This window comes from Megalobrama amblycephala, linkage group LG15, assembly GCF_018812025.1.
Source record: "Megalobrama amblycephala isolate DHTTF-2021 linkage group LG15, ASM1881202v1, whole genome shotgun sequence".
In the NCBI taxonomy this organism is placed as follows: Eukaryota; Metazoa; Chordata; class Actinopteri; order Cypriniformes; family Xenocyprididae; genus Megalobrama; species Megalobrama amblycephala.
The window spans coordinates 11094300-11118170 of record NC_063058.1 but is presented as its reverse complement, the minus strand read 5'-3'; the positions used below and the strand labels follow the sequence as shown (position 1 = coordinate 11118170).

The following is a 23871-nucleotide window of genomic DNA, read 5'->3' as shown; positions in this document are numbered from 1 at the left end:
AAGCAAATAGGACACACTGATTTCCAGTGACCGCTGCGAATGTCAAAAGTTGCATGCTGATCTGAGACAAATATCTCTTACATCCCCTGCTTCTAAACATAATAATAAAGAGAGCGGCTGATCTCAGATCAGCAGGAAAGAGCCTGCTCCACTGACAATGCCGGGTAAAAAGCAAGCAAGCAAAAGCTAAAAACAATTGTCACAGCCAGCAGACAAACCTCAGCACAGGAAAGGGATAGAGAAGATAAAAAACAAAAACAACAACAAAGCTAAGCATAAAATAACTGCTGAATCTCTGAGAGATTCTTTATTTGAAAAGCACACCATTAATCTCACAAAGTTTACCATGAGGATGTCACACTTTAGTGCTAAATTTAAAAACTTAAAATAAATGAAAGAGCACAAATGTACTGCAATATTATTTAACACTTTAAACTGCAACTAAGCATCTTAAAAATACATAACTTCGGTCTACTAAGGTATCGTTCTATAGATAAAGTCGACCAAGGGCATTAGATTTTCACAAAAATGGAAAAAATCTAGTTTATAAATCTTAAATTAAAATAAAATGGGCTGACTACCAACACATTTAACACTTAACAACATATAATTTCCCACTCATTGTGATAAAAAACAAAAGACCAAGAGCATTACAATAGAAGATCATAATTAGATACCAAATTTATTTTTCCATAATCCAATTTCTCCTCAGTCAACTTCCTTTTGTTATGAAAAACATGCACAATACAACAGAAAGCATGAATATTTTGGGCAGTCCACATGCACACCACCACACTGTTCCGGTCAGGAAGCCCGAGTGCCAGCACATGCTAATAATAGCCCACACATTGGATGTCTTGCCCCTGCACTGAGACTGCCAGCTCTGCAAATGCCCCCTGAAGTTTGCAACTACAACCATCCGCCCACGTGGCAGCCCACCAGTGAGTGTGCTAGACTACACGATCTCTGTAATATCTGCTGTATGATCACAACAAACAAGGTGTGAGATGTTGGATGGGATATTTGTAAGTGGCAAAGCCGTGTAAAATAACACTGTCATTCAAAAGTGTTGGGTCAGTGGTTTTTGGAAAGAAATTAATAGTTGGATTGAGCATTAAATTGATCAACAGTGACAGGTTTTTACATTATTACAAAAGATATCTGTTTCAAATAAATGCGGTTCTTTTGAACTTTCTATTCATTAAAGAATCCTGAAAAAAAAAGTATTACGGTTTCCACAAAAACTAATCAGAAATGTTTCTCGAGCATCAAATCAGCATATTAGAATGATTTCTGAAGGATCATGTGACACTGAAGACTGGAGCAATGATCCTGAAAATTCAGCTTTACCATCACAGGAATGCATTACATTTGATTAAATATATTAAAAAAGAAAACGTTAATTTTAAATTGTAATAATATGTCACAATATTACTGTTTTTACTGTATTTTTTATTAAATAAATGCAGCTTTGGTGTTGTGCCATTTTATACCATTTTAGAACTTTTTCAATAAACCAATTAGAGTCTAAATGCTGGTGAATTAACTCTAAAGAGATGCATATATTTGCATTAAATGTCTCATGAATCAAAATTCAAACTTTTTTAAATATAATAATACTATTAAAATATTAAATCTCTATGAGCATGCATACTCTATAACAACATGACAAAATATAAAATATAAATAAAAATATAATAAAATAAAATATAGATATAATACTTAAAGAAATATTTTGTTATATATTTTAAAAATAGGTTTAAATGAGCAAAGTCATTACAAATGCTTCTTTTAATGAATAGAAAACTAAAAATAAAGAACTAATAATAATTTAATAAACTGTAATGTAACCCATGTGTTATTAAAGGATTAGCTCACTTTAAAAGGAAAATTACCCCAAGATTTACTCATGCTCAAGCCATCCTAGGTGTATATATAACTTTCATCTTTCTGATGAACACAATCGGAGTTATATTAATAAATATCCTGATGTCTCCAAGCTTCATAATGGCAGAAATGGGGCCAACGAGTTTGAAGCTCAAGAAAGTGCATCCATCCATCATAAACATACTCCACACGGCTTCGGAGGGTTAATACAGGCCTTCTGAAGTACAGGTGCTGGTCATATAATTAGAAAATCGTGAAAAAGTTAATTTTTTTATTGTAAATTATTTTAAAAAATGAAACTTTCATTTATACTAGATTACCTACATGTAAAGTAAAACATTTCAAAAGTTTTTTTTTTTTTTTTTTTTTTAATTTGTTGATTAGAGCGTACAGCTAATGAAAGTCCAAAATCCAGTATCTCAAAATATTAGAATATTTACATTTGAGTTTCATTAAATGACCATCCCTACAGTATAAATTCCGGGTATCTCTTGTTCTTTGAAACCACACTAATGGGGAAGACTGCTGACTTGGCAATGGTCCAGGAGACAATCATTGACACCCTCCACAAAGAGAGTAAGTCACAGATGGTCATTACTGAATGTGGTGGCTGTTTACAGAGTGATGTATCAAAGCATATCAAATGCAAAGTTGACTAGAAGGAAGAAATTTGGTAGGCAAAGGTGCACAAGCAACAGGGATGACCACAAGCTTGAGAATACTGTCAAGTAAAGCCGATTCAGACACTTGGGAGAGCTTCACAATGAGTCAAATGAAGCCGGAGTCAGCGCATCAAGAGTTACCACACTCAGACATCTTCAGGAAAAGGACTGCCAAGCCACTTCTGAAACAGAAACAACGTCAGAAGCATCTTACCTGGGCTAAGGAGAAAAAGAACTGGACAGTGAACAGTGGTCGAAAGTCCTCTTTTCAGATAAAAGTAAATTGTGCATTTCATGTTGAAATCATGGTCCCAGAGTCTGAAGGAAGACTGGAGAGGCACAGAATCGAAGCTGCTTGAAGTCTAGTGTGAAGTTTCTGAAGTCAGTAATGATTTGGGGGGCCATGACATCTGCTGGTGTTGGTCCATTGTGTTTTATCAAGTGCAAAGTCAATGCAGCCATCTTCCAGGAGATTTTGGAGCATTTTATGCTTCCATCTGCTGACAAGCTTTATGGAGATGCTGATTTCCTTTTCCAGCAGGACTTTAGCACCTGCCCACAGTGCAAAAACCACTTCCAAGTGGTTTGCTGACCATGATATTACTGTGCTTTATTGGCCAGCCAACATGCCTGACCCCTGAACCTATGGGATATTTTCAAGAGAAAGATGAGAAACAGTCGATCCAACAATATACAGATGATCTGAAGGCTCAATAGTGCCTCAGCAGTGCCACAGGCTGATCACTTCCATGCCACACTTCACTGATGCTGTAATTTGTGCTAGGAGCAAGTCATTTGCTGTAATATGTGCTGCCGACCAAGTATTGAGTGTACAAATAAACATACTTTAAAGTACTTGAACTTTTCTGTTTTGAAAATCCATTTTTTGATTGATCTTAGGAAATATTCTAATATTTTGAGATACTGGATTTTGGACTTTCATTAGCTGTACGCTCTAATCATCAAAATTAAAAAAAAAAAAAAACATTTGAAATGTTTTACTTTACATGTAGGGAATCTAGAATATATGAAAGTTTCATTTTTAAAAATAATTTACAATAAAAAAAATGAACTTTTTCATGATATTCTAATTATATGACCAGCACCTGTAAAACGATGGGTTTGTGTAAGAAAAATATCCATATTCAACAAGTTAGAAAGTAAAATATCTAGCTTCCGCCAGACCGCCTTCCGTATTCAACCTAGGAAGAAAGTGTAACTCCTCTCACAGTTCAAAATGCTTACACTACGTCCTACGCCTTCCATATTCAACTTACAAAAAAAGCATAACTGACGCAACATTTTCATAAGTTCGTAAGGCCGTCTGGCATCGCTTCGCATCAGAAGGCCTTTATTAACCCCCGGAGCCGTGTGGATTACATTTATGATGGATGCACTTTCTTGAGCTTCAAACTCTTTGCCCCCGTTCACTGCCATTATAAAACTCGGATGCGTCAGGATATTTATTAAAGGGGTGGTTTATTAAAGTGTTTTTTTTTCTAGGCTTGATTGTGTTTTTGGGGCACAGTTTAACATGTCTTAATGCTTCGTTTTTTTGAAAACTCTGTATTTTTCACACATTTTACCTTTATTCTACACCTCTGTTTCCACTGTCATATGAACGGCTCGTTTGACTTCCTGCTTCTATGAAGCCACTCCCTCTGAAATACGCAGTGTGCTCAGATTGGTTAGCAGTTTGGTAGCTGGCCCAGTGTATCGTGATTCGCTGAAGCGTCCGGAAACGCCACACCCTTTACCATCCGTTGCTTCAGTCAAAATGTAAATAATGGCGTCTATATTGCTGTATCAAATTGAGCCGAATCAGACCCAGATGAAGAGGGTCAAGCAGAACCTCTGCAATCGCAGCTTTTAAAGGATGTTTATGAATGGTATTGCATTTTTTTTTTATTTGTGTCAAAGTGTTTAGATATGCTGTCACTGCTGTTTGTTAGCTTTTAATATACAGTTTTATCCTGATTAAAGCTTTTCTGTAGACGAATACATGACTGAGTAGTCGCATTTTTGTAAAGGTAGCGTTTAATTTATAGCATGAACAACTGTTTGTCTATGAACATAGAAGTTTGTTGGTGTTTGTAGAATTTAGCTAACTGGCTAGCGAAGCAAAAACGAGTTGCTCTTTGTATATGTCCTTGATGCAACCCAAAATAGCAACAGAAGTATACGTTTAAAAGACATTTACAAACAATAAAAATACTTACAGTTTGAAGCCAATAAACCAATTTAAGTGGGAACTGCTTCATCTTTCAGTAAAAGCCTTTGTGTAAATCCAGCATTGAACTCGTGTAGATTCTGGTAGCTGTCTTCAGCGCCGCATCCAGTGTAGAAAATATCACTGATTATTATGGGTTCTATTGTCTTTTAACGCGTCGTGTCCGGTGTAAACAACTCTTCCGCTTCCACATGCTGCGCCACATGGCCTCGCCCACTTTGTTGCGTGTTCCCGGGGGCGTGTTTTGCAGGGTTTATGATGTCACAAACCCGGGAAGAAGCTCGTTGTAGTCCAAACCGGCCGTTTTTGTAGGCATTAAACTGCCATAACTTTAAAAGACAATATTTCCGTTTGCATTAAACTTTCAACACTGTAACTTTGCAGATACTGTTTATGCTTAAGCAGCAACATTGCACACTAACTAAAGTTAAAAAGTGAAATTGCATTGAACCACCCCTTTAATATAACTCTGATTATGTTCATCAGAAAGAAGAAAGTCATATACATGATGGCTTGAGGGTGAGTAAATCTTTAAAGTGAACTAATCCTTTAAATAGTATGATTGGTTTGCCTTTACCATAGTTTCGGGATAACTAATGAGCTGTCATTTTGGCATGTTTCTATTATTAGCTTAGTTCAAATAAAGCTTAAACTGACATCAAACCATGAGAATATATCCTCTGTATCATTCTGTACATGCTTCAGATGTGAGTCACTCCACAAACATGACGTGACGTGACTGTGCTCTCACTTTCTCTACTGACAGTTATGGGAGATGCAAACAAAGCTACTGATATGCTGGTGGGGAGAAACTGTACAAACAGAGTGTCCTGGAATGGCCATGACCTTGCGCTTTCTATGGAAATCTGTGCAATTGCGATCAGTTCCTGACATTGAATGTTTTGTGGATAATATCACACAGCAAATCTGGTGTCAAATTGGGGTGATATTAATCAAAAGAAAACTGTACTTGTGATTATTTTTATCACTTAAAAATGTTCTAGATACCACACCTAAAATTAAACAAAGATGTAAACAAAACTTAGAATGTAGTTTTGATGATTCAATGACTCACTCATAAATACTTCACTTGTTTCATTACTGGATGAATCAGCGTTTTTTGAACAAATCTCCTGAATGAATGATTCAATGACAAATACATTTGTCCCCATCTACTGGTGTAACAATGCAATTGATACTTTCAAAAGGCAATTTGCTCTATTTTGATCGCCACAGTAGACATCAGTGTTTATATCTGAGCTATAAACTTTTATCCCAGTACTTCTGTGAAAGAATATGAATATTTGTTACACAGAAATAAGGATACTGTGTGGTTTCATAGTGATACATGACAACAGCTCGCTCTGGCTCAGTGGCAGCGATAACACAGATCTGAATGTTCGCTGTGGTCGTACTTGTCAAAGGTTTAATAGACAGAGCCGAAATATTGACATTTAGGAATGAGATTGCGTGGGTCTTTGAATCGAGACTATCGTGCAGCTCTAATCAGAACATTTAATTCTGGGTCAATGCGATGGGGTGACATAAACTGAAAGAAACAGTACTTGTACTTGAAAGTGATTGTTTTTAATCACTTAAAAATGTTCTAGATACCACATCTAAAATAAAACAAATGACATACATATTACAAAACATACATATTTGGATTGCGTAGAAATTAATAACATGCGTAAACTTGAAAACGCAAAACTGCTATGCGATGTGAAATAAACCTAAAGCTGTCATAGATTTTATATATGAATAATTTATCTTGTTTAATTTTATATGCAACAAAATGCTTCTGTTACTTTGTGAAAACGGGTCAATGACGTGACAATTTGTTTGTCCAAAGGCCTTAATAATAATAAAAAAACAAAGATATGACATCCAAAGTATGTAAGGTAGCACAACTAGATCTCTTTTATTGAATCCAAAAGGTTTTAATTATATTTTTCTACATATAAAGGTATTTTAAAGAATTTGAAGTGTCAAAAGGTCATTCGGTTTAACCGTCCAAAGGCCAGTACAGCCATTTCATTTGTGATTAAAATATCTTAAAATGTAATAAATGTATATATTTTTTATTCTAGCATGATTTTATAACATTATATATATATAAACATAGTGCAAAATGGTATTAAAATGATGTGTCCGGAAAAATGAATTTCATTGATGTCATTCGGAGTAACCAATATAAAGGGACCATTTTGGATCAAGTCATGTGGTCAATATCATGTGACAGGATGTGACATCATTCAGACACCTGCAAAGGACCACATGGTCATGAAGCAAAGTAACTAACTCTCTTTTAACTATTTAAAAAAAATAATGTTTTCACTTGTTCATACGCATGTCTCGAAACATCAGGTCATTCGGTACAACCGCTATAAAACATGGAAAATGTTGTAATATTTTAAAAACTTGTACTAAATATAAAATGTTTGATTGTCCTTTTGTTAGCTAGCTAGATATCAGACTGTTAGCACTGTTTGAAAATATGGTCATTTGGTATAACCAAAAGTGTCATTCAGTAAAACCGAAATTTTGGTTAAACCGAATGACTTTTTTGGTGACAAATTTTGTCCATCTTGTAATAAATGACAAAAGCAGTGTTAATTGATTATAAAAACCACATAATCTCATTGTTAACACTTAATAATACTTTACACAAAATCTCCAAAAAAAATCTCCATTAAATCTGACACTTTTAAAAACCTTATTTGTCAATGACCCAAACAAAACGTTAAACGTGTAACAATAAAAACCCAAAATGTCATTAAAAATGCAGAACATTTTTTCACAACGTATATCTGAGCTGTTATCACAGCAAAGGACAGTTATGTGAAACACCTGAGTGTGTCACCTGACAAAGTGAGTCGTGAGAGGCAGAACGCTCCGTGCTGACATCTCAGAAACACACTCACACACTTGAGAGTTTGTACAGACCATCTGTCTCTCTCTCACACACACACACACACACACAGGCGTGGCTTGTGGACAGTGTGACGGCTGCCATAATTAAGCTTATGGTGTTTGTCAACTTTCCCTGCATGTAGCAGAGCATCGCACAGTGGCCGTCCGCGGTGAGTCACGCTACCCAGACGGGACAGCAGCGTCGACTGCCAAAAAACCCAGTCAGCACCATAAAGGTCTGGGTGCTCCACACTCCCAGCATGCAGTGCGGCTGCCAGATGATTTGTAAAGCCACATTTGCACACTAACCACTGAGGAACACAAATACACCCACTGAAACCTGGCATTTAAAAATATGGTGTGAAGTAGTCGAGAAACCAACCTCCTGCGATAAACATCCGGTATTTGAAACATTTTTTTTATGGCATACTGTACACTCTTAGAAAAAAAAGGTTCAATGGAGTTCAATGCCAAAAGGGTTCTATATAAGAAGAAATATCTGTAAAATACTTTCATGTTTAACAGGTTATTTCACATTTTTCTAGTGATAAAGAGCTGTTTAATTCATAAAATGTAATCAAAATAAAAAATTTATTAAAACTAAGAAGCAGCACCTGAAACATTAAAGGATTAGTTCACTTTTAAATTAAAAATTCCTGATAATTTACTCACCTCCATGTCATCCAAGATGTTCATGTCTTTCCATCTTCAGTTGAAAAGAAATTAAGGTTTTTGATGAAAACATTCCAGGATTATTCTCCTTATAGTGGACTTCAATGGACTCCAAACGGTTGAAGGTCAAAATTATATAAACGAGTATAAAATAACGAGTATTACTGCCCTCCTCAGGTCAAAGTTTGAACTAAATTGTCATATACAATATGCTAGTGCAAGTTTATAACAATAAGTTCAAACTTTGACCTGTGGAGGGCAGTAATACACTTAGCAGTGTCTACACTGCTGGAATTCTAATAGAGAAGAAGAAGAAGAGAGCTAGTTTAAAATGACCATTTATGGTTAAAACGTATATAATTACATTTTTTTTTTAGAAAATGAGTGATGGTTTCTATAGATAAGACCCTTATTTTTCATCTGGGATTGCGTAGAATGTTTTGAAGCTGCACTGAAACTGTAATTTTGACCTTCAACCGTTTGGAGGCCATTGAAGTCCACTATATGGAGAAAAATCCTGGAATGTTTTCATCAAAAAACTTTTCTTTTCAACTGATGAAAGAAAGACATGAACATCTTGGATGACATGGGGGTGAGTAAATTATCAGGAAATTTTAATTTGAAAGTGAACTAATCCTTTAAGCTTCTACATAGAACATTTTCTTCTAAGAGTGTAGGATTACAACACGAGTCTTTGCACTATGTCCCAAAAAAACCAAAACAACAGAGACTGAACTGTGATTGGTCAGTTTACATGGTATTCTTCCTGTCTAAGTGGTCCAGACTTTGTGCCGATAGTCAAAAGTATGACTCAATGAGAATAGAATTACACAAGTAAAAAAAAATGTTGATCTAAAAATCTTAAAATGATGCAACAAGATGATATGGATCACAAAGGCATGCTGTTCAAAAACAAGAAAAATGCTATGAATGGCAGCAACCCATCCATTTATAAAAAAAAAGCGTAACGGTTTTGAAAGCTAAAACTTCTGTCACAAAAATGTATGGATTTAGGCTCAGAATAGTGTAAATGTACAAAAGCACTTTCATTTAATGCGTTTTATTTATTTTATCTTTCAAGATATAATTTTGGTTTGGTCTGAGTTTTCATTATAAATAAATATAAAGTGTAAAATTTCAAGCCAAGAATCTTTCTTAGTGCTCCCATGCTTTTTTTTTTTTTAACCGAAACACAATAGGTAAACAAGCCTCAACGATCCAGTTCTGCATTATGAATCATTTCAGCATGCCAACATATTATAAACAAACTCCTTTAAAGCACTACTTTATGTCAAACATAATAAAGATTGAGATCTCAGCTACTTTAAATACTGCTAGTATTGTTTATAAGACATGTTGAGGCTTATTTTTACCTCACCCCTGCCAAGCATTAAATGAATTCCTAGAATTCCAGTTAAAAGTCAGTATCGTTGATCTATGTGAGAGTATGCTGCTCTTCCTGATTTTTTGGATATCTGAATATTTCTCTCCCAGCCTGGCGTATGCTTCGTCGGAATCCTTTATCCGATAATAACTGAGAGTGGCACTGTGACAAAATGTTACGTTAGAGAAGCACAAACTAAGAAACAGTTGCTAATTTGGTACACTGGAAATGTTTCATTTCAGACTAAAATGTCATATTATGCCTCTATATTCAATACCATCAAGTTCTTGTGTGTGTATACGTACTTTGATAGCAAACAAAAGGAGGACCAACAACTCCATGTAGGGAAATTCAGGGAAGTGCATAGGGGTGTTCAAAAGGAAACCCACTCAAAAAGAGACTAAATGTCTATATTCACTTCTAAAAAGCTAATTTTTGGATTTGGATTAGTCTTATAGTACTACAGTCAATGGGAATTCCCAAATTACAGCTGCGTAAACTTTCATGTACATGTTTCTGTGCAGAATCATTGGCGTTACCAGCAGTTTCTTACCCTTCTTGGTTGTCCTCTTCGTCCAGATTGGAAAGTAGCTGGGATCCGGCCAGCGAGAGGTCCAGGGCAGCTAGAGGAAGGTCCCTGTAGGCGAAGCTGACCAGCTGCACTGGAGCCATGCACTGGCCTTCATCCTCCACCTGCTGAGAGATCACCTCCAGATCCGGCACTGCCGCCTGCTGAGGGGGCCTGGGGACACATGGGGGACACTACTCTATTGTTTTCTTACATTAACTGTCTTAAACAAGTTACCATAAAAATGACCTGTATTACCACCAAAGACTTTACATATTGGAACCACAGACTAAATGAACTATTATTACAGATGGGTATTAAAAAGTCAATTTAAAATCAAATCTGTTACTCTTTACTTTCTTATAATATGTTTCTGGTCTTATTGTGAAAGCTTTATCAGTGCAATGATTCATCATAATCTTTCACTGAAATGTTTTTCAACACACCCACCAACAGAAACCATTTCATTAACTTCAAATAATTTCCGATCAGCGCATTGGAAAGTTAGACTCATTTTAAAGAATTGGTTCAATTAGATGTACGTAAATCAAGCAGTGTACTTCTGTGAACTGCTTCCTTCACATGGATCGTCTGAAAGAACTAAAATGAGTCACTGAGTCCCTGTGTAGAAGACCTGAATTTTTGGTAGCAAAATATTTGGTTAAAAGATTAGTTCACTTTAAAATGAAAATTACCCCAAGCTTTACACACCCTCAAGCCATCCTCAGTGTATATGATTTTCTTCTTTGTGATGAACACAATTGGAGTTATATTAATAAATATCCTGACGCATCCGAGCTTTATAATGGCAGTGAGCGGGATCAACGAGTATGAGCTGAAGAAAGTGCATCTATCCATCATAAACGTACTCCACACGGCTCTGGGGGGTTAATAAAGGCCTTCTGAAGTGAAGGGATGCGTTTGTGTAAAAAAAATATCCATATTTAACAAGTTATGAAGTAAAATATCAAGCTTCTGTAATGGTGCGTTCACACCAGACGCGACTTGTGCGGATAAATCACACGTAGTTGGACGCTTGAACATTTACTCGCTTCATTCGCGCATGAAATTTACTTCACAACAGGCGCGAATTCGCGTCATGAGAGGGGCTCTCCCACTTCTTTAAAGGTGCTAAAGAGGATGTTTTGTTTTATACATTTTTGCAATATTACTCGAAACTGTCTTTACTAACTGATAAAAGACTATTTATTAGGTGCACTGCAAGTAATAATATTAATATACATCATCAGTGCACGAGGTAGGGCCTTAAAAACATCAGCCAATCGCGTAAACCATTGGCCCTCTGGCTTGTCAATAACTGCCGTGACGTTCCTTGTGAGAGACGAGCGTGGCTGCGCTCTCCAGTAACTTTCCACACTCTACAGGCGCCGTATGCAATGTTTTTGTCAGGAGACAGGAGTAACAACTGCAGATTATGAGTTACCTGCGGTGAGTCCGACATAATGAATCCACTAACACGACACAGCGAATGCCGGTGGTAAACACTCGTGTTCAAATACTCGTGCATTAGTTTTGGGAGGCGTTCCTTTGAAGTGAGCTGTGAAGGAGGAGGGCTGTTCTTATGCATGCGCTCATTTCAAAAACTCAGTAACAGTCTTTGGATTCTCAGTCGACGAAAAAATCCTCTCCATCACCTTTAAATGTGTGTCCCAGACTCTTCCATACACTTCCTCTGAATAAATACACAACTCGTCAGCGGGAAAGTAGTTAGTAAAATACGGCGTATTTTACTAAAATAAAGTAGTAAAATACGGCGAATAAGCTCAATTTGCCGGCTTTAGCTAGCTTGTAGTCTCAATATTTATATAGCCTATAGCTCAAATTGAGTTTTTTACAACTTACCAGATTGTCCGACCTCCTCACTCACTTTCTTCCAAGCAAGATCATTTTTATTCCTGTTTCTATAAAAGTATGAAGCTGTATCTTACAGCGACGATGATTTTGTCCTCCATTGTTGTTTCGGATTTCTGCCTCCATCACTACTAGAGCAAGCTCCTGATTGGTTAATGTGGCGCGAATTTTCGCCAAAGTTCAGATTTTTCAACTTGCGCGATTCGCTCGAAATGCTCAATCCGCGCCACGTCATTCGCGCCACAGGATGTCTATTCGCGTCTTTGCATTGACTTAACATGTAAATCACTTGCGCTTAACGCTTAACCCTTAAATGCATGACTGTTTCGCCAATCATTCTTACATATTTGGGTCTTTATCGACCCGGATCTATATCTAACACGGAAGGATCTCTACCTGTCGTGATAATATAAAACTCCTCTGATATTAGAGTAACAATTACAGAAGTTACCTTTTGGAGCTTGAAAGGACTCAGTTTGAGCAGATGTTTTATGCCATCATCACTGTCCTCGTCAGAGCTCTTTTGCCAGTAAATTCAGCAAATAATAGGCTAGTTTTTTGTTTGAGGTCACGTATATGAGCCCATTCACGATATCAAACATATTCTCAAAACTATATAATTTTCAACATCTTCAAAATCAATATTTTGATAGCTAACAGCTTCACCAGATTCATCCTGTAACAGTTACAGTCATATTTGATTGCGTTCAGTACTTGCTCGCTGAGCCATTTCATGTTTTTCTTATTATTTCGTTTTCTGTCTGAATGAGTCGTCACTTCAGCATTGTGTATCAGACATTGCCACCTTGTGGAATAAAGGTGAATTGCACTTATTCCGTCATCTAAGATTCAATTATTGTTGTGCAGAAAAAAATATACTTACACTCATACACACCTTGGGTCGTTTGCGACCCTATACAATTTTTACAAAAAATGAATACAAAAATAGGCATTCTTTTATAATTTTATGATTTTTTTCTTGTTATATTCTTTATAATGAATTGATTGAGGAATACCAAGAAGGTTGATGTCTAACTTTAAAAAATGAACGAGGAGGAGGGTAGTGAATGACATCCCGGGTCACTAAAGACCCGAGGTATGCATTTAAGGGTTAATTCGCGTCTGGTGTGAACGCACCACAAGACCTCCTTCCGTATTCAAATTAAGAAAAAAAAAAAAAAACGGAACTGGCATCACGTCAGTTACACTTTTTTTCGTAAGTTGAATACGGAAGGTGTAAGACGTAGCGTAAACATTTTGAACTGCAAGAGTTTTAGACTTTCTTCGTAAGTAGCGGTCTGGCGGGAGCTAGATATTTTACTTCATAACTTACTAAATATATTTTGTTTTTTGTTTTTTTACACAAACGCATCACTTTGCTTCAGAAGGCCTTTATTAACCCCCCGGAGCCATGTGGAGTATGTTTATGAGGGATGGATGTGGATGGAAGCACTTTCTTCAGCTCACTGCCATTATAACGCTCGGATGCGTCCGGATATTTATTAATATTTCTCAGATTGTGTTCATCAGAAAGAAGAAAGTCATATGCACCTAGGATGGCTAGGATGAAAGTGAACTAATCCATTAAGCGCAGTTGTTTGCACTGGGTCCTGAATTTCTGGTAACAAAATATTTGGCTAACCTCTTTTGTTTGCACTGGGAAGTTTCACTCATTTTGTTTAGATGGTTCATGTAAATTAAGCAGTGTAACTGCTTCATTCACATGGATCGCCCATGGTCGCAAAATATCTGGTTAAGCACACTTATTTTAGTAAATTGGTTCATTTTGATTAAAGGATTAGTTCACTTTAAAATGAAAATGACCCCAAGATTTACTCACCCTCAAGCTTTCTTCTTTCTGATGAACACAATCTGAGTTACATAAATATTTATATTAATGCATCAAAGCTTTATAATGGCAATGAACAGGACCAACAAGTTTGAAGCTCAAGAAAGTGCATCCATCCATCATAAACGTACTCCACACGACTCCAGAGGGTTAATAAAGGCCTTCTGAAGCGAAGCGATGCGTTTGTGTAAGAAAAATATCCATATTTAACCATTTATAAAGTAAAATATCTAGCTTCCGCTGGACCGTCTTCTGTATTCAACTTAGGAAGAAAGTGTAACTCCTCTCGCAGTTCAAAATGCTTACACTACGTCCTACGCCTTCCCTATTCAACTTACAAAAAAAGCATAACTGACGTCGCATTGAATACGTGAAGTTGAATACAGAAGGTGGTTTGGCGGAAGCTAGATATTTTACTTCATAACTTGTTAAATATGGATATTTTTCTTACACAAACGCATCGCTTTGCTTCAGAAGGCCTTTATTAACCTCCTGGAGCCGTGTGGAGTACGTTCATGATGGATGGATGCACTTTCTTGAGCTTCAAACTCATTGGTCTCGTTCACTTCCATTATAAAGCTTGGATGCGTCAGGATATTTATTAATGTAACTCCGATTGTGTTCATCAGAAAGAAGAAAGTCATGCACCTAGGACGGCTTGAGGGTGAGTAAATCTTGGGGTAATTTTCATTTTAAAGTGAACTAATCCTTTAAGCTGGTTCATGTAAATCAAACAGTTTCTTTTGTGAACTGACTGATTCACATGAATCATCTGAACAAACCAAATGAGTCACTGATTCATTAGGGCCCAAATCCCTGTGAGGCATTTTACATGATTTTTAGTATCATGTAAGTTGTTCATTACTTACAGATTTAAGTGTTTTAATGTTTTGTGCCAAATAAATATTGCTTTGAAAGCCTGTAGTGTAGATAATTACATTGTATTTTGATTTTTTCATTTGGAAATATGTCACAATATGGATGCAAAATGGGTTGTTTCATTTCGACTTTAAACAGGAAACAATGGTAGGCCACATATGAGAAGTGTACTGTATAAAAACATAAAATAAAGCAAAAATGAACTGTCTTAGAGTTAGCATACGGAAAACCTGAATGTCTGCAGGGGGTGTAAGGCAAAGCATACAAATCAATACACAGGGGGAACTGTATATATGGCATAAATGAGAAAGAGAGAGAGAAGAAAAAAGAAAAAAAAATACAATTCATGTGGTGGATCAGAACGCAAGAGAGGTCAGGGATAAGGAGTGTTTTATTCCGACAATGCATGATGTATGAGACACGAACACAATGAACGACTAGCAACAGGAGAGGGAACTGAAATCACAGACGCCACAGAGACCCAGAATCCCATTATTGAGACGTATTCCCGCAGATTACAGACTGATGTGATTCTAAGACAGACGGGAAGAAGATTGAGGAATCTCAAAAAGGGCATGGCCACAAATAGCAGACGTGGAATATGGAAATGCATACGAAACCTCAATGGCTACATAAGTAATGCATGAAAGAAGATTAAGTTGTGGCCAGCGTCCCACGTGTCGAGATTGATTCCTAAACCCAGAATATTCATCATGGTCGGAGCATCATGCGTTGCATTCTACAATAATGAGGTATCGAGAGAATTTCAAAGCACAATATTGTGGCAAAACAACAAAGTCCCACAGTTGGATGTCATGGCTGGTTCTACCCGGTTTTGTCTTTGATTTATTGGATTCAGTGTGCTGATTCATCTCACGTTTGCAGTCTGGGATTGCTGTTCTCAATCTCAGCGCAAACAAGGCAATGAATATATACTTCTGCAATGCTCACAGTTCGCCGTTTGCTTTTAATATCGAACTTCAGGGAGGTAACTTACAGAAACAGTTCGCCCAAACGTGTTTTGATAGACGCAAGGTTGAGTAAATGACGACAAAATGCTAATTTTTGGGTGAACTACTCTTTTAATTGCAGTGAATAGCATGAAAACAAGCCAGACAAGGAGATCCTTCCAAAATAAGCAGCGATGCGATAATCATAATGTACGCTCATAACTGGAATCGATACTCGCGACCCTTTAGATGGCTTAATCAAGGGCAGAAGAAAGGACAGAGATGGGCAGAAACCTGGGTTTTGGCTTCTGTCCCAGGCGTGCCGGATGAGAGGAGATAAATTATGCCAGTGCAAAGAAAAAAAGAGGCGGCGAACAAAAAAGGAAGCTTGTAATAGTACAGAGACTTAGGAGAATAACGAAGCATTGCCACTGTTGAATACAGGGTCAATAGAGAGAGGCTGCATGTATGTGTGGATTACCATTATAAGATGGGAAGTGTTTCTGTTGGATACTGGTCCATCCCATGATTAAAACATTAATGGCTGTGGACCCAAACGTACTGTAATTTCTCCAGAAAACCTTCTGCTGCTTTTCTTTTATCTGTGTGTGTTGTGTTTTGAGCAAACAATGCATCAAACATGAATGAATTATGAATAATTGTGTGAATCTGAAGAAATCTGTCTGGGACGTGGTATAATTTGCATAATATATAATTTAACAAGAAATAAATTATATAAATATGTACAGATAATACACTTATTTTCATTACAAATCGCTCTACTGTAATGCAAAAAAAAGTTTCAATATTTAAAAATACTTCTTTAATACTTATAATTATTCTGTAAAATTTAGTATTTATAAAATAGTATTAGTTTTAATATTAAGCATAGTTCAGTGTTTAGCATAGTAATTTAAACGTATTTGTTTTATTGCTTTAATTTATGTTGATATGAATTTACATAATACATATAATTCAGTAATGTGAATTAATACTGCAGGGTTATTATTAACTAAACTATTTTTGTAAAATAAAATAAAATAAAAATCTTAAATGAAATTTAACAGATGAAAAAGTAAATGAAAACAAACACAGAACTAAAAAAATAAAGTAAACCTATATAGTAATATTTAAAATAATAATAATAATGACAAAAGCATCAAAATGAGCAAAATTTCAACTAAAATACAATGAAAACAAAAGTAAAACCTAATTCAAAACATGAATATATAACTGTAATAGTATATTTATTTAAATAAATAAATAAATTTAATAAATTACAGTTTAAATGATAAATATTAGATACTAAAATAATAATACACTATTGGGAATAATTGCGGGTCAATTACGCGACGGGTCATTTTTTTGTCCAAAAGGCCTTAATAATAATAAAAAACAAAGACATACAAAAATGACATACAAAGTATGTAAGGTAGTAACAACTAGATCTGTTTTATTGAATCCAAAAGTTTTAATTATATTTTGCTACATATAAAGGTATTTTAAAGATTTTAAAGTGTCAAAAGTCATTTGGTTTAACTGTCCAAAGGCAAATACAGCCATTTCATTAGTGATTAAAACATCTTAAAATGTAATAAATGTATATATTTTTATGCCGGCATGATTTTATAACATTATATATCAACATAGTGCAAAATGGTATTAAAATTATGTGTAGAAGTCGTTGTCAGAAAGAATGTCCGGAAAGAGGAATTTCATTGATGTCATTCGGAGTAACTGAATATAAAGGGACGATTTTGGATCAAGTCATGTGGTCAATATCATGTGACAGGATGTGACATCATTCAGAACCTGCAAAGGACCACATGGTCGTGAAGCAAAGTAACTAACTCTCTCTTAAAGGTGCTCTAAGCGATGTCACGCGTTTTTAGGCCAAAACATTTTTTGTCACATACAGCAAACATCTCCTCACTATCCGCTAGCTGCCTGTCCCCTGAACACACTGTAAAAAAACGCGGTCTCTGTAGTCGCCACAAGCTCCGAAAACGGCAATAAAAACAAACTGGTGCAGCCTGGACCATGAATCATAATAAACATGCTCCAGCCAATAACCGACAAGAATGATTTTAAATGCGCGTTCATGACTGTTTCAGGAAGCACGGAGGGGAGGGGAGGAGGAGGAGGGAGGGTCTAGCTAGCCTCTGTTTTGTTTGACAACACTTCGAACGTCAACAGGAAGTTACTCCACCCAGGATCGCTTAGAGCACCCATTTGAAAAATTCATGTTTTCACTTGTTCATACACATGTGCCGAAACATCAGGTCATTCGGTACAACCGCTATAAAACATGGAAAATGTAAAAACTTGTACTAAATATAAAGCGTTTCATTGTCCTTTTGTTAGCTAGCTAGATATCAGCCTGTTAGCATTGTTTGAAAATATCGTCATTCGGTAAAACCAAAATTTTGGTTAAACTGAATGACTTTTTTGATGAAAAATTTTGTCCATCTTGTAAAAAAAACAAAAGCAGTGTTAATTGATTATAAAAACCACATAATCTCATTGTTAACACTTACTAAAACTTCAAAATAAATTATATCTCCATTATGTTTTTTTTTTTTTACACTTTTAAAAACTTTATTCATCAATGACCCTTGCATAGTAATAATAATAATAATAAAAAAAAAACTCAAAAGTAAAGCATCTGGACACATTGCAGTAATGCCAGGAAATGCGGTTGTCAAAAATAATGTCACAATGCAAAAAATTTAATTTATTCAATGCTAATTTATTATCCTTTACCAGGAGATTTTCCCATAACATTTAAACATAATTTTACAATAAATTACAGTACACCATCATAGATTTACACCAAAATGCTGCAGTGGATGATAGCAGTGCTTCGGTCGCACTTCTCCCCAAAATCTTTTTTCACACCCTTCATGCCGGCTGGCTGGTAAAGGACGGGCTCAGCATGTGGCGTCCCGTCCTCCCTGATGCTATCTGAACACTTGGCACTGCTTCCCACCGATTGCTAACAGGACTCTAATCAGCCCTGACACGCACAAACTGTTCAGGGCATCAAAATCACATTTGCAAATAACCATATGCAAAGCCGTAGCGCTGTCAGGTACTGATGAGTGTTCGCTAGTGGCACGACGCCCGCAGGACGAGAAGTAGAGGACACTGACATAAGACCAAGTTTTGGTGTATAAAATAGAGGGGGTTACTGAAGGCCTGAGAGCGCCTAATTCTCCAGTTATCTCTAAAAACAGACAAAACATTACAACCACCTACTTATTATGCTTTTGGTACTCTTCATGCTGCCAAACCACAGAGGAATGGACTCTATAAGACCCCTGAAGGTGTGCTGTGGTATCTGGCACCAAGACGTTAGCAGCAGATCCATCAAGTCCTGTAGGTTTCGATGTGGAGCCGCCCTTGGAATGAACTTGTTGGTTCAGCACGTCCCACAGATGCTCAATTGGATTGAGATCGGGGGAATTTGGAGGTCTGGGCAACTATTTTGAACTCTTCATCATGTTCCTCAAACCATTCCTGAACAATATGTGCAGTGCGGTAGGGTGAATTATCCTGCTGAAAGAGGCCACTTCCACTAGGTAATACCATTGTCATGAAGGGGCGTACCTGGTCTACAACAATGTTTAGGTAGGTGGCACGTGTCAAATTTATGTCCACATGAATGGCCAGACCCAGGGTTTCCTAACAGAACATTGGCCAGAGCATCACACTCCCTCCACTGGCTTGTCGTCATCCCAAAGTGCATCCTGGTGCCATCAATTCCACAGGTAAACGGATCACACGTATGCAGCCATCCATGTGGTGTAAAAGAAAATGGGACTCTTCGGACCAGGTGACCTTCTTCCACTGCTCCAAGGTCCAGTTCTGATGCTTCTGTGCCTATTGTTGGCACTTTTGACTGTGGACAGGGGTCATCATAGACACTCTGATTGGTCTGCACTATGCAACCCATACGTTATGCACTGTGATGTTACACATTCCTCCCATAACCATCATTAAAAGTTTGAGTGACTTGTGCTACAGTAGACCTTCTGTTGGCTCGAACCAGACGGGATAGCCTTCATTGCCCTCATGCATTGATGAGCCTTGGGCGCCCAACACCCTGTCGCTAGTATGTGGTTTGTTCCTAGTCGGACAACTGTTAGTAAATTTTCACCATTTCAGATAGCCTTACCGTTTCAGATATACTCTGATCCAGTCGCCTTGCCATAACAATTTGGGCCTTGTCAAAGTCGCTCAGATCTTTATTCATACCCATTTCTCCAGGACCCAACACATTGATGACGAGAACTGATTGTTTGCTTACCATCTAATCTACCCAGAACTTAATATGTGGCCTTGTTAGGAGATGATCAATGATATTTCCTTTACCTGTGACTGGTCATAATGTTTTGGCTCATCTGATTGTGTTTAAGTGCTTTCGCACATACAGTTTTTTTTTATTTCCACTGACTGATAGACGTAAACTAGCTGCCGTCTCACTTTGCCCCCAGTGAGTTTACAGCGCGCAGTCATAAATCAGGTGGAAAGAATCAATAGAAATAAATAAGAAAGTAGCCCACAGGGACGAACATTAACCCCCACCAACCAATTTTATGGGTTACTACGGTTTCCAGCTTTATAGCTTTAATACATCGTAAATAAAGGCTGGTTACCAAAAATATGTATTTAAAAATGAACTCATTAGTGTTTGTCAAGTGAAAGAAATGCTAAGCTTGAGGGGACATATTTTCCCTGAGAGTTTGGCACTTTTAACACATAAGGCTTCAAATAATTGTGGCTTGGCAATGGTTGATGATTATAAATAACTATAAAATATATATATATGATTATAAAAATCTATATTTTAATAATATATATACATATATAACAATTATAAATTAAATATACTCAATTCAGCCCATTGCTCATGTGTGCTATATACAAAGGACTTTCTGTTGGGTGTTGCGGTAACCCTCAGGTACTAAAATAAAAAAAAAAAAATTGTTTGTGTTTCCAAAATCCTAAGAAACCGTGAATAAAAATGTCTCAGTTTTGAACATGTTATACATGTTTTAGGTGGAACTGTTGGTCTCTAGACAAGTGCTTCACAGAGAGGCTACAGTCTTCTGCAGTATCTAAATAACTTGCGCCTCACGTTGTGCTCCACCATAGAAATGCTCAGACGGCAAAGTGGAAAAAGTGCAGAGCTTGACTGAATACGAACCGCAGTGAATCTGCAAGAGGAGACTATGCAGGCATGCACAAAAATCTCATGTTAATTGGGGTTAGATGAATTAATAGGCTTGGTTTACTGTATAACTATACTGTATGTAGTTGTAATCATAGAAGGTAGTTTTGATAATAATGATTGATATTTAATAACTTTATATTTTAAATAACTTCTACTTTTGTGCACTTTTCAAAGCTTTATGACTCTTTTGTTTCAAATCAGTGGTTCGGAGAGTGTATCAACTGCCAAAGTCACGTGATTTCAGTAAACGAGGCTTCATTACGTCATAAGTGTTTCGAAATTTCAATGTTTCACGTGACTTTGGCAGTCTGATACACGCTCCGAACCACTGATTCGAAACAAATGATTCGTAAAGCTTCGAAGCTTCATGAAGCAGTGTTTTGAAATCGCCCTTCTATGGAAGAGGATTAGGGCCAAGCAATAATAAAAAAATAAAACCATCTCGAGATTAAAGTTGTTAAATTTCAAGAAAAAAGTCGTTAAATTTCGAGAAAAAAGTTGAAATAAAATGTTGAGAATAAACTCGTTAAATTACGAGAAAAAACTCATTAAATTTCGAGAAAAAAGTCGATAAAACGTTGAGAATAAAGTCATTAAATTACGAGAAAAAAGTCGTTCAATTACAAATTTGTTCTCATAATTTAACGAATTTGTTCTCGTAATTTAATGACTTTTTTCTCAATTTAAGGAGTTAATTCTCAACATTTTATCTCGACTTTTTTCTCGAAATTTAACGACATTTTTCTCATAATTTAACGAATTTGTTCTCGTAATTTAACAACTTTTTTCTCGTAATTTAATTACTTTATTCTCAACATTTTATCTCGACTTTTTTCTCGAAATTTAACAAGTTTTTTTTCGTAATTTAACGAGTTTATTCTCAACATTTTATTTCGACTTTTTTCTCAAAATTTAACAAGTTTTTTCTCGAAATTTAAAAACTTTAATCTCGAGATGGTTTTATTTTTTTATTATTGCTTGGCCCTAATCCTCTTCCATACCCTTCACTAGATATTGTTGTCATTATTTTGTTTTTTTGGCACACAAAAAATATTTTTGTCTCTTCATAACATTAAGGTTGAACTACTGTAGTCACATGAACTGTTTTAAATATGTCTTTAGTAACTTTCTGGGCATTGAAAGTGTTAATTATCTTGCTGTCAATGCAGGCCTCACTAAGTCATCGGATTTTATTTGTGTTCTGAAGATGAACGAAGGTCTTACAGGTGTGGAATGACATGAGGGTGAGTAATTAATTTACAATTGACAGAATTTAAATTTTTGGGTGAACGAACCCTTTAACAACAATACAAATGCAAAGTATTTACAGTATACTTCAGCATTGTTTATATAGACATTAATATTTTAATTACTTATTGTTATTCAAAATATCTAATTGTTTTATTTAATACATTAAAATATTTGAATACGAACAAATTTAATTGCTAAATTTTAAATATTTTTATTAGGAATTTTAGCAGACAGTGAACTGATTAATTTTGTACTTGTAAATAAGGAATTAGGTGGAGAAAAGAAAGCTTCAGTTAAAAAATAATATCTCTGGTTTCTCTTTTATATCAAGTTCCTTTGATACAGATTTGAGTGAGTTATGAGAATCTGTGATGTTATAACACAATAAAATGCTGTTTCAGCATGGGATGCACTAAAGTCATCATAACACGTCCCTTGGTGGGCATCTGTAGACACTAAACACACTGCAAATCACACAGGAGATATCATCTTTACAACAGCTCTGAACTCGCTAGCAGAGTTTGCAGAGGACAATATTGATGGGGCAGAAAACAAACTGTGCTATACAAACAATTGATGATATATGCGAGAAGTCAGTTAGATAGGCCCACATAACTTAATTTTTTACATGTACAACTTTCTTTAGTGTGTAATGTTGCTGTTTAAGCATGAAAAAGGTGTGCAAAGTTACAAAATCACTCCAAAGAGTTACTCTCTATATTAGTGCACACTGTTTCTGAACTCCCTCGATTATAGTCTTGAGTTTTCTTCAAGGAATGAACACATCACAATATTTCTCATTTAAATAATTCCCGCCCAAGGCATACGCAAAAAAAAATCTTTTTTTTTTTTCCATTAGTTATTGCTGCATTTTGGGTGGTACCTAAGGTCTGATTGTCTGGAATCACTGTACATTTAAATCAAATGTAATCAAATGTACATTTATGTCCCTGTTTCACTTAATTTTCCTGGTTAAATAAACATTACATAAGAAGAGAGTCTAAATACAATTCAATTTTGTTTTTTACACTAAGTAATGTTCTATTTATTATACATTTCATAAAGTTAGTGTTTTTATGCATTTTTACATTCATTCCAAAATCATAACTAAAGGCAGTAACCATTTAAACAATATATATGTTATTTGTGAACTAATGTTCAGCTTTTCTTTTTCATAGTCATCTTATTTTCAGCAGTACACAAAGATTTAATTTCATCAAGCTGATTGCTCACTAAAACCCCCAACAGTCATCATGTTTTCAGGCCATTTCAAGTTTGATTTTGATGTGACAAAGCAGTGATATCTAAGTGACAGTTGTTTATTTACTTTTTAATTAATCTTTCATTAGATAGCGGGATTTAACGCACAAACCAATCATATCCAATTATAACTGATCATAACCAATCATAGTGCGATGGAGCCATTGCCTCCTCTCACGTGACTTTCGCCCATTCATTCTCAATTACCCCCCACCAAAATTTTTGGTTATTGGTCGAATAATTAGCCAATTTCATTCA

The 23871-nt window shown here is 36.0% G+C and overlaps 1 protein-coding gene across 1 annotated transcript in view; it reads right to left on the bottom strand.

Annotated features, from left to right (window-relative positions):
- tmem266 (transmembrane protein 266) overlaps window positions 1-23871 on the bottom strand; it is a 103006-nt gene that overhangs the window by 57764 nt on the left and 21371 nt on the right. Inside the window, 1 exon segment of the mRNA XM_048157484.1 lies at window positions 10302-10490. Coding sequence (XP_048013441.1) covers window positions 10302-10490 — 189 coding nt within the window.